This window comes from Corvus moneduloides, chromosome 8 (genome assembly GCF_009650955.1).
Source record: "Corvus moneduloides isolate bCorMon1 chromosome 8, bCorMon1.pri, whole genome shotgun sequence".
NCBI lineage: Eukaryota > Metazoa > Chordata > Aves > Passeriformes > Corvidae > Corvus > Corvus moneduloides.
In genome coordinates this window covers 22,617,261-22,629,285 of record NC_045483.1, presented here as the reverse complement: position 1 = coordinate 22,629,285, position 12,025 = coordinate 22,617,261, and the positions used below count along the sequence as shown (strand labels likewise).

The 12,025-nt window shown below is 36.7% G+C and overlaps 1 protein-coding gene across 8 annotated transcripts in view; it reads right to left on the bottom strand.

Annotated features, from left to right (window-relative positions):
• The window catches only part of LRMDA (leucine rich melanocyte differentiation associated), a 748,939-nt gene that overhangs the window by 261,088 nt on the left and 475,826 nt on the right, over positions 1 to 12,025 (bottom strand). For all 8 annotated transcript variants that reach the window (XM_032116838.1, XM_032116837.1, XM_032116840.1 and 5 more), the window contains one exon: positions 2,523 to 2,662. In XM_032116838.1, the coding sequence (XP_031972729.1) occupies positions 2,523 to 2,662 (140 nt within the window). The remainder of the gene's footprint in view (positions 1 to 2,522; positions 2,663 to 12,025) is intronic.

The following is a 12,025-nucleotide window of genomic DNA, read 5'->3' as shown; positions in this document are numbered from 1 at the left end:
TTTGGGGGGTTTACCGCTCTTTTCTGTTCGTTGGAATGAGAAGATTAAGTAAAGCTATGATTTCTAGCACCTTTCTCTTTCTGGTTGAGGAATTAAATAGCCTGAACTCTAATTGAACTCAGTAGGACTGAAATTAAAGGCCAATGAAAAATGAAGCTGTGGTTCCAATGGTTACTGCAAAAATTTACAAAAAGAAGTTCCCACTCAGAACAAAACAAAGCCAGCTAAAGTTATGGTGAAGCACAATGTTTACATAATTCAAGTTTTTACATAATTCAAGTTCACATAAATGTAATCGTTTGACACTTTCTAATAAATTTCTCCAAAAAAAAACCTTAGGAAAAAAAGTTATTTCAAACCATTAAAAAAATGATGAAACGGGAAGACAAAAGTTGTGTTCAAGATGCTCCAGAATGTTATTCAAAACTCTGAATTAGCTACTCAGAGTACAATTAGAAGAGTAATTTTAATCAGTCCCATCATGTAGTGATATATGTTCCCCTAAAGATAGGCAGATAGCTCGATTGATTGATCCATGGTTCTGGGTTTGAATCTAATGCTGTCTAGCAAATACATTTCATACAATACAACAAATAATAACGGAAAAGGATCAGGAAGCTTTCATTATAGCAGCAGAACCATAAATCATTCAACTAATTAGAAGCCCATTCTTCTTTCTTAAAAGTGCTTCAATTAACCTAGTTTATATGGAAAAAAACACCCAGGGTTTTGAAAAATTCAGAGGAAAGAAAATGGAAGCAATGCTGCAGTTTCCAGCAGATATATAAATAGGATCCCTTCACACTTTGACATAGTGGTTTGCCACTATGTGACCTAAAACTACCTTGACCTCTCTGAAATCAACATTTTTGCATTGAAATGAAACAAGGGACATGCTTGTTTTGATGTATGGCTCTGTGACATATTATAAATATTACATCACATAACCACAGAGGATGTCAATCAATAAGGAATTTTTTCAGAGAGCACTAAATGAACCATGGGTTCTTGCCTCTGAATGGCTCCTTTAACATACCACTTTTGCTTAAATGATTAATAGGAGACATATTGTCAGAAAACATACTTAAAGTGAAAAACAGTAAACTGTAGAAATATCATTCATTTTTTAAGCAATTTTCTAGAGCACATGTCACATAAATTTACATACAGACAGCACTATTATAGTCTTGTAAGCTGGATAGAAGGCATAGCTTCCAGTAAAGTGTGAAAGCAATAGGAAAATATTTTATTAAACTTAGGCTGCTCTACTCCATGAAAACCAAAATGCTACAAGCTAAGCTGGATTCAAATGTGGAATCATTAAAAGGTGAATGTCTGACAACACAGAAATCCTTCTCAAAAATCTGAAACAAACTAAAAAGTATATATGCACATCTGGGACAGCTGTTTAACCTACAGCAATTCTGAGTGCATCAAATTCAAGCCACTTCCCCATAAACCTCCTTTTAGTCTTCTCAACTTTGTATTGTTTTATGCTAACTCCTACAGCACAGTTTGGATTACCTGAAGATAACATCAGTTTGTTATATAACTCCACATACTGTGGGTGATACTAATAAAAACCAAGCTCAGGCTCTGCAAGGCAAGGTGACCAGAGCTGCTTGGCTCCGACTTGCCTCTGAATGCCCTTTGCAGCCAATGTGAAAAGTGCCAGCACACAAGGACTGAAATAATGCATCACATGGCAGCAAGGAAAATTCATCTAATGTCTTTTTTTTCCTCATAATCAATGTCTTACTTGTCCAGAGATTACAGCTCTGAAAATTATGTCACTTAGCAGACATTCCAAAAATTTTGGAACTATACTCACAACCATCATCAGTCACAAGTATTTCTATTTTTTTAAAATAATCATTGCAACTTTTAGCAACATTTCAGTTGGACTTACAGTATTCTATCAAGCCTCCATAATAAATTTCAGATGACCTTTTGTGTAACCTAGCTCATTAAAATTACATCATAAAGATAGTTTGGGGTATTTTTATTAGAATCTAGCTGCCCTGAGTAAAGCAGCACAGTATAGGAGGAGTCATCTCTTCTGTGTTAATAGTGCCTTGATAACTACAGTAGAAGCAACTTAGCAGCATATCAAACATGAGCAGAAGACAAGGCAACTGGCTATCTCAGTGGAGTGACTTCTTTTTTTTTTCTTTTTTCTTATTACCTGTCACCTTAGTGTATGCAAATCTTGCCTTATCTTGGCCTTAAAGAAGGAAATTCCTTGAGTAGGGGTATACTAATACTCACATTCAGGAAATTCTGTGCACACCTGCTCAACTCAGACATGTGCTGGACAGCACTGAAGTATTTCTTGAAATAGGGTTCCTGAGCATGATCTCACCGAAATGGGGCTACTCAAATTGCCAGGTGTTTCATGGCAGAATGTTACAATGCTTTCAGAATAGAGTAGGTGTTTGATGGGGTTGATTTTAGTTTAGTATTTTTCCAGTAGTAGAACAAAAATTTCATGCCTTATCCCATCTACAAGTGAAAACACTAACCTGTATCTCTGGTAGTCATCTTCATCCTTTTCTTTGCAGACCAGTTCATTTGGGCAAGCAATGTTTCCAAGCAAACTGAGATACTGTAGTGAGGGCACAACTTCAGCCAAATGGTCCAAAAGGCTGTCTAATTCTGTTATGTGTCAAAGGTAGTGGGTTAAGGATTCAATGACATTAATGAAAAAAGCATTTAGCGTTGCATCACTGCTGATTTAAACATACATTTCAATAACTGACAATCAAATTTAGTATGGCATTCAGGAAAATGTCACATTAATTGTTCCAAGGGCAAACAGGGATAAACTTCAGTCAGTTTTTTGGCATTGAATAAAAGAATTGGGCTGTTTTGTCATTCTTTTCTCCTCCTTTCTTTCCTAGGTGGTTCAGTACAAAACATTAAAACTTTGACAAAATGATGGATGCTGTGTGGTAAAATGGCTAGCAATTGCTGGAGCCATGAAACTTTTCCAGCATGGAAATAAACAGTTAGTTTCACAGCACATTCATCACTAATATATTCAGTCCACTGGAAAACGAGTTAAAAAAAAAAAAAAGGCAAAAGAAAAAAGTCAAACCACAACAACCCAGGTTCACACCCACCCAGCATACAAACGCTCGGAGTGTCACAGCAACACATTTGTAACTACTCAATTAGTATACACCAATTAATGCTTTAATAAGTGCAACTTAAAGATTTCAGTGTTACAAATACTTTATATATGAAGCTTTAAAGTCTTGTAAAGCATAAAATTTTTCATTAAAAGAGCCTTATATTTTGATGTTCATGAGGTTTTTAAACTATATTTCTCAGAACATGAATAAGAAGGACACACCTTCATTACTGTACACCTCAATAAAACAAACAAGCAAACAAAAGTTAAACTGTCTTTAACCACTGCAATACTGGAAATCATATCTTAGGATTAAGCCTAACACCAGTATTCAACCATTTGCACCTCAATCTGTTAATTGATCAAATAATTATTTTTTTACAGCCTAGTGTGACAGTCTCTAAAACTTAAACTATACATTCTTATTTGCTTCAATTTACATACAAAGATATAGGTGTGATTCTCAAAAAATATGTCATGCATGTGCATGTGGAAAGTTTCCAATATTTAAAAATTGACTGACTTAGACAAGAGTAATAATTATTCAAAACCATTAAAGGACGTTTCATTGCTCTGTTTTTATTCTCTCCTGCTGTTAGAGACAAACCATTGTTTTAAATCCTCAGTTTACTTTTGTTGCTATTATTTATACTTGATTTATGTGTTTCTGTTATCTTTGTTATTTTTAGCTGATGGAATTTACTTTATTTCTTCACCCCAATATCTTAAGGGCAACAGAAGCAGTACAGAATGGAGAAAACAGCTTTATTGTTAAAAATGTGGTCTTCCTTTTGTAAGCCTAACATTTTAGTTTATTTCCAAACCCACAAGAAGATCATGCCAACAATTACTAATTCTACTAAAACCAATGTATCTATACTCATAGTTAGTGTTCTGTCCCATAAGATCTAAGGAGTCATACTTAAATATTCGCATGAGTGGGGAAAATGAGGGTTTGAAATTAATTCTATGAATTAATTGAAAAGGCAGGAATGCTAACTTTTAATGTGGCAAAGCCACATTATGGAATGCTATATCCAGTAATTAATCTACCAAACCCTAAGAAAAATTATCTTTTTGTAGAGACATATGATTTGTTAACTAGGATGAATTACCAATCAAAACTTGTTGCTAATTTTCATACCTGGACCTTAAGCTCACACATAAACTTTTTCATGGCTCTTTCAGGAAGTACGTGACTGTGATGGGAAACTCACAAACTGTTTTTCCACACATGTTCAAGTGTGGAAAAGGCTTTTTAAAAGTTTCCAAAGACTGTTAGAGAAGTAGTTGAGCCTGGCACCCTTCCTCAGCCAGGAGAAACACTTAATTTCTCGCAGGATTGCTTAAATCCCAAAAAGGCTCCCTGAGAGAAAAAGTTTATTATTACAAAAGACAGTTATTGCCATAACAGCAATCACACACAGGAGGTTAGCTATTGCAAGGCTTTGATTGTATCTGGTCATTTCCTATCAAAAGGGAAAAAACAACAACAACAACAAAAAACCATTAAAAAAACACCCCAACAACAAAAAAATAACAAGTCATTCAAAATTTTTTTGAAGTAAACATGCAGGACTTTTGCTTCTCAATTCAGCAGAGCTATTTCCTGTGTAAAAGCTGTTCTCCCCAAAAGTTTGATGAATGTGGAGCATGACATGTATTCTAACTCCCATCTGAACGTGCAGCCTTCAAGGCAGATATCAAAATGTATTTAGAAATGTAATGAAGAGCAGTGTCAGCTTAGATATGCAGAAAGTGTAAGACTATGCCTCAAAATCCTACGGAAAGCAAAAGGGAGAGACACCATATTCACCAAGAGTTTTAGGTAAATAACAGAAGTTGATAATCTGCATTTAATATATCTAAACCTCCCAAATTTGGAAGTTAATGTCTAGATTCTAATACCTTGTATCTAAATCCTGAGCATAGATTTTTAGATGCAAAAACACCCCCTAAAAAGTATCTCACGCAAGAGAATCCGTAGTTGTGTCATAAATAAAATAATTTTTCTGTTCTTTAGGACTTTAAGTACCTTTTCTTATCCCTATTAAAAAAAAAAAAAATGCAAGGTATAGATTGATTTTCCAAGAAGGCCCATTCACCTAACACCACAGTTATTTTTTACAAAGCATGTAGGAAAAAGAATAAATGATATCCTGTTAAAATTAAGTATTTCTCAGAGATGACTCATATGTCATGGTGCACTTCTAGTGTACTGTTTAGTTAATTAGCATGTCAAATACTTATTTAAATCGCAATACTGGAACTATATGATGCCACCAAAAGCATTAAGTCTTTCTAAAACAATGCTAGGAAAATATGGAGAGAGAAAATCAAAGCAAGTCTGAAATTTTATTGCCAGCTTCCTTTTTATGGTTTATTGTTGCAGTCTAAGGAGTGCCATATTGGTGCAATCAGAACCAAAGAGCTGCAAAATCCTGCTGTGCCACTTCTAAGACCAATTTCAGCTCCATTCTTTTCAAAAAAGAAAACCCACAATTAAATCCATGGACAGCGCTAGTAAAAATGTATTTATTTATTTAGAGCTCTGTAAAAATAGCCCTGGACTGATCTTTCTTAAGTCAGTGTCACTGATCACAAGGTGAAGGTGTAACAGGGATGCCAGCACTTACACTATAGTCTACTATTTGAAAAATGGTTTAAAGTATTGCTGTTGTGATAATTAAAAAGCCTTAGTGTAGCAATCCATCTCCAAAGTCAAGTGCTGTCATTACCAATCTACTAATGCCTCTCCTTCTAACAGACATTGACCAAAACGAAAAACTGTAACAATTAAAATTTTTAAATCATCAGCTCTGCAGCTCATAAGCTATAATATTCTCAGGGATGATACAACAATGGGTCCCTCCAAAAATGTAAACTGGTCTTCATGAACAATTAACAGAAATATGCTGGACAGACTTTAAAAATTTCATCCTCATCAAAGGATTATACTTACTTCTTGCACTTTTCTAGTTTTAAACTAGGGAAACAAAAGAACTGGGTATCTCTCAGAGATGAACTTCTTAAAGCCCCTTCAGAGTGTTACAAGGTGGATACCACACAGGCATATTTAGACTGTTCACAAGCAGACACAACTTCGTCACCGTATTTTCTGTTGAGGAAGACAAATGCTGCCAGGAACAAAGAGACAGTAGCAATAGATTTATTTGGAAAATTACAGTACTGTGATGGGTCCAGTTTAGCTGCAGAGCAATATAATTTTTTTGCACATTTCATGGAATCAAAAATATCCTACAAATCCTGCAGGCATGTTCTGACTTGTCTGTTCTCACTCTCTCTCTCATACTCAATACCACTCTTTTTGCGGTTCCCTAGAAGGCAGAGAGCACAAGCCAAAGCCCAAAGCAAAGGCTCTATCTCCTTTCTCTGGCTAAGAATTAACTGTCTGTGCAAGCTTGTAACATTTTTGGTTGTTTATTTTGTAGAAAATCCTGTAGCCTGGACTAAAATTCTAGTGGCTGGTCAGGACTATATCCCCTTTCAAACCATTCAAAGACTAGTTCCCAGGAAATATTCCATTTGCACAAGGACAAAGTTGTAAACTCTGAGTGGATAGTGCCACTTCACTTTGACTGATTTTAGGAGAGCCTCACAAGCAGGGACAGTCATTTTGATGCTGTGGTTTTTTTTTTGTTTTTTTGGTTTTTTTTGATGCTGACAGCCAGTATAGTAAAGAACTATTCTGTTATACTTCTAAGAGGTTAAGTGGATTCACACAGAAACTACTGCATGATGTCTCATGAGTTCCTCTATTCCAGACTTCTGTATTCCCAAGAGTCTCTTTAGCTGCGTCTTTTCTGCATATTTCCAGGGCACAGACACTGCATGAATCCTTTATAGAGAGTAATACCACGGTCAGCTGCTTTCAGTACTGAGCACTAATGCTGGCCATCCCCAAACACCATAGCATTTCTTCCTTCCTTACCAGCATTCTTGGTATAACCATATTCATGGTTGTCCTCAGAAAAAACTGCAGGTCAAACCTATGCAGAAACACAATCTAGGCTAACAGTTTCTAAATCAATTTATTCTGTCTAAAAATACTTAAACATTTCCTATCTCACCATACAATTACTTTTAACATATAGTCTGATGCATGCAAGAGAATCTGGGATTTCTTTCTGTAAACTTTTTGTCTGCTAGCAATTCTCTTTACTAGTCACACACTCGAATACAGAAAAGTAACCACACTTGTTGTCTCTCTCAGTGCTTTCCAAGTTGCTCCACCACTATCTTTCAAAAAGTCATTCCATTTCCCCAAAAGAGTTACAGGAGAACTTCCCGTGCTAATGAACTTCATTGACTACAGCTTTTGGAAGTTCTTGGAAGCAAAGAGACACAGTAAAGAGCAATCAGCACGCATTCAAAATATTTCTGAAATACGTACATGAGAACATCAGGAATATCATGCAGAATTCCAGATCATCATATAGAAAAACCCAAAACTCTCATTCAAAAGTTTTCTGCCAACTAATCATCTGATATGCAATTGCTGCAATCAACTTAACATTAAAACAGCTGAATAAAAACCAACTTCTACCAGACTCATAAATGAGCAAGATACCTATATTTATTCCCAGCTGAAACATTTCCTTCAATTAAATTTATCACAAACATGATGTAGCAATCACAAGCTGTTCCACACACAAATAGCCTTGAATCAGAAGTTACCAATTCTCCTCTGAATGCAGTATGAAAAGATCTTTGCCACCTGAACGCTTTTGCATTAGAATGTGCTAGGTCTTCAAGGTTGGATAACCACAGAAATAGCTTGCAATATGCAAGTATACATCTCCCTCTTCTCTGTGTGCAATAGGTTGTCACACATAGTCATTTGTATGCCACATTCTCGTTTGAACCCTATCTGGTAGAGAGACAGGACCTTGAGATAAGGCCTTGTTCACCGACTTTGAAACCACTTTGCCCAAGAAAGAAAAGGTGCAGTGTGGATGGTAATTAACTAAATCCATATATCTCATGGAGAGCTTCCTGCATACTGAGTACATGGGAAAAGAATCCCATTCTGCCTACTGGAGCAGCATTCGTTTTCTCTATGAACCTGGAGTTGCCAGTGCTTTTAGAGGCATTTTAGACTCCCCATGGTTCCAAGGCTGCAGATTTGAAGACCACGTTTCAATGTTATTAAGTAACAAGGCACCACAAACATCACAAAGACAAGAGTAAAGTAGCAGCTCACAATTTTTTAAAAAGTTCTGATATCTGCAGTTGAACTGCTAAAAGCACTGCTATAGAACAGCATAAGGAATCACCTGGACTGTAGACTACTCCTCTCTTCCATAGATGTTTGGTATTAGGCATTCACATGACTTAATTTTTACTTCAGGTACACCTTATTCTAGATTTTCAGAAGATTTTTGGCTCATTAGGTACAGCAGTTCTCTAACAAGCCACACAGATTTCTCTAAATCCACAGCTGTGGTGTGGAGAACTCAGAAGCCTGTGCAGGAGGAGTTCTGTACCACTTCAGTTCAGTTGTCTGTTTAGAGGGAATGAGGAACCATGCATAATAGGAGACAATTTATGTCTTTAATGTATTCACTCAATCTAAACATCAAGTCCTCAGCACTTAATGAGATTCTGGTCATACTGGGACTTCTGTGTCTTCAGGCACTTAAGGACAACATAGGAACAAGCACAGAGGCAAAACAAAATTAGTCTATAGTTTGGGGGTTAAGCAAATATGTAACTGTTAGAGATCATTATGAGACCTGTGTGAAGACAAATTATTCCAGAAGTACTTACTGGTATAGTCTTCAGCTGAGGTATTCAATACATGCTGTTTTCAAAGACTCAAGAACATGTAACACCTAGATCTGAATCACACTACTAATTCCTCTTGCCATAAGAAATGCATATACCATTATGGGTATTCTGCCCAGTTCTAGATTTCCCACTCTCTGGTATGAAATATTTTGGTTTTCCCCTAAACCATTCAAAACCTAGACCTAGATTCAACCATAAAATCACAGAATATGCTGAGCTGGAAGGGACCCATCAAGATGACCAAGTTGAACTCCCAGCCTTTCACAGGACATCCCCAAGAGTCACACCCTGTGCCTGAGAGCATTGTCCAAACACTGCTTGAGCTCTGCCAGGCTGGTGCTGTGACCACTTCCCTGGGGAGCTGTCCCAGTGCCCAACTACCCTCTGGGTAAAGAACCTTTCCTGGTATCCAACATAAACCTCCCTGGCTCAGCTTCAGGCCATTTCCTTGGGTCCTGTCAGCAGAGATCAGTGCCTGTCCCTCCTCTTCCCCTCATGAGGAAGCTGTAACTGCAACGGGGTCTCCCCTCAGTCTCCTCCAGGCTGAACAGACCAAGTGACCTCAGCCGCTCCTCATTCGGCTTCCCCTCAAGGCTCTCCACCATCCTCATGGCCCTCCTCTCTGCATTCTACATCTACATTCAACACCTTTTTCTCAAGAAATTTTAGTACCAGTTCTTCAGAAGTGTATGAATGTATGTTAAATGTATGACCAGTTTACTGGACTAAGAAATAGGGCTTTTACTACAAAGAATCACAGGTCTGGTTAATTATCAGACTTGTCTGTTTAGAAGTGAGGCACTGAACACCTTCTAATTTTCAGCATACAGGGGTGTGTGTGTATATATAACACATAGATGACAAACTCTCTTTTGAGAGTTTGCCAAATTTTGAAACTGCCCATTTGAGTAGCTTTGACAAGTACTGTAAAGACTGAAATGTAAAGGAAACTGAAATGTCTATAGTATATTGTTCCATACTGGTCAAGATCAGCACAGTGAAAAGCCATGAAACCTCACACTGCTGTAACACCCACAGAGAAACAAATCTATTCAGAAATTTCCTGCCTGTTTCTTAGTATGTAGTGAACATACTTAAAAGGAGAAATGAGGCATTACAAACATAGGTGACTGCAGTCCTAAGTCCTCCTCCAAAAGCAACTTCCCATCTACCACCCACCCATCCTGATCTGTGCTGCTTTCTGCTGTCCACTAAGTGTGGGAAAGAAACTAAGATGATGTGTTTCCCAAAGTAAATCCAACTTTTTAAAAAATAACCATACTAAACACATGAAAAGAAAGCATGTTAGATACATAATCCAACACTGCACAATGTTGATGACTATTCTTTAGGCGTTTCAGTTATATAGACTGCACTTTAAAAGATTTTAAACAGATTATACATTACAGAAAAGTTGAGCAGTAACCCATTTTTTTGATTGCAGTATTTTAATTTGCTTCTTCCACTTTAAGCAGAAAAACTGGTAGTGGCTGACTGCAACTGAAATCTGCAACCAGAAGAAAAAAATATCAGGTGGTTCTTCTAAGTCTTTGCCTGATTTAGAGATAAGCTTTCACATTTGTACAGTATCCAGACATTATGTTAGGAGGGCCCAAATGTTCTTTACACATACAATGCCACACAGTAAGTGAACCATGCAAAAGGAGTAGAAAGCTCTTATCAGAACTATTGAAACAGGATATGGATCAAAATGAAGCCAGAACAAAAGGAGAGAAGAGTACAGTTATATTAAGAGATACTCAGGAAAGCTCTCATATGTGTTTTAAAGTTTACATGTTATTCCAATTTTCAAAGGGGTCAGTTTGGCTTTTTGTTTATTTTCATCTCTCTCTCTCTCGCTGTATATATTTATGTATACATGGCAATATTCCACCTACTGAAGTTTTATTTCAGATCAGTATTCTTTGCTCACTTGTGTCCTTTCTATAGTGCTACTGTCATATAATGAACAATCTTTCCTGTAATGTGTTTCATTATTCTATTAAATGTACATTTTTTTTCTTAACATTTTTCAAAGAATTCTATAGAGAAATAATTCATTATAGAAGTGATGCAAGTTCAAATAAGACCTTTTTCAAATACAGCATTAACATTGAGGAGAGGAATCTGGAAGGTCTCCATGCTTCTGCAGACTGATGTACCCTCCCTACAAGAGATCGTTGCTCCCTAGGGCTCAGGATGTTAATGATGGACAGCAGTTAATTTTTCTTCTCTGGGCAGTTTGTATACATTAGGTGTTTTACAAGTATTTCTGCAACTCCTCTACTAAATTATTTGTAGCACACTACAAAATGCATACATTATTTCTATATCCTGAGTAGCTCAATACTCTCAAAGCTCTAACTTCATGGTTTTTAGATTAAATTTTTAAAAATCCCAGGATAGATCAAATCCTTCTTATCATGTTATCATTGACTTTGAAAGCTTATTCACTTGACAATACTATTTTAGTCTGTCTGTGAGACCAGCAAAAACTCTTTAAAGATTACTACTGACAGGATAATTTTTTTGCCTCTGATTCTGTTCACTGAGTTAATATTCAATACCTCTACCCTCCTTTTGGTAAGTGCAAAACTCCTCCCTGACACCCACCCAAAGGACAAATATACTTATGTGCTTCTTGGTCTTATGGCCAAACTTTCATGGTTTGCAAGTGGCATCACCAAAAATGTTCTTGTACATTCTTCATGGGTTCAGATTTTACCATGGCAGCACATAACAAAACAATAAAACCAGTTACTCAAATCCAACCCACAATACCCTGCATTGACCATAGATCTAGACAAATACCTAGTACAGTAATGACTGTTACTGTTCAAGACACACTCTTGGCAAATTTCCACGGCTCCAAGAAAAAAAAGTTACTGTGCTGATTTTTATTTATTTATAGTCAAAAATAAGTGCAGAAATCGTAGAATCTGCAGTTATTTTTATTCCCCTCAGTAGGAGGATTTTGCTTTAGTAGGAGGTAAATTGCTCTCTGTTTACATTGTCTGTAATAAAAGCCTGCAGTTGAGCAGTCTTGTCCTCACGCTGCAATTACAAGGCAAGGGCTTCAGC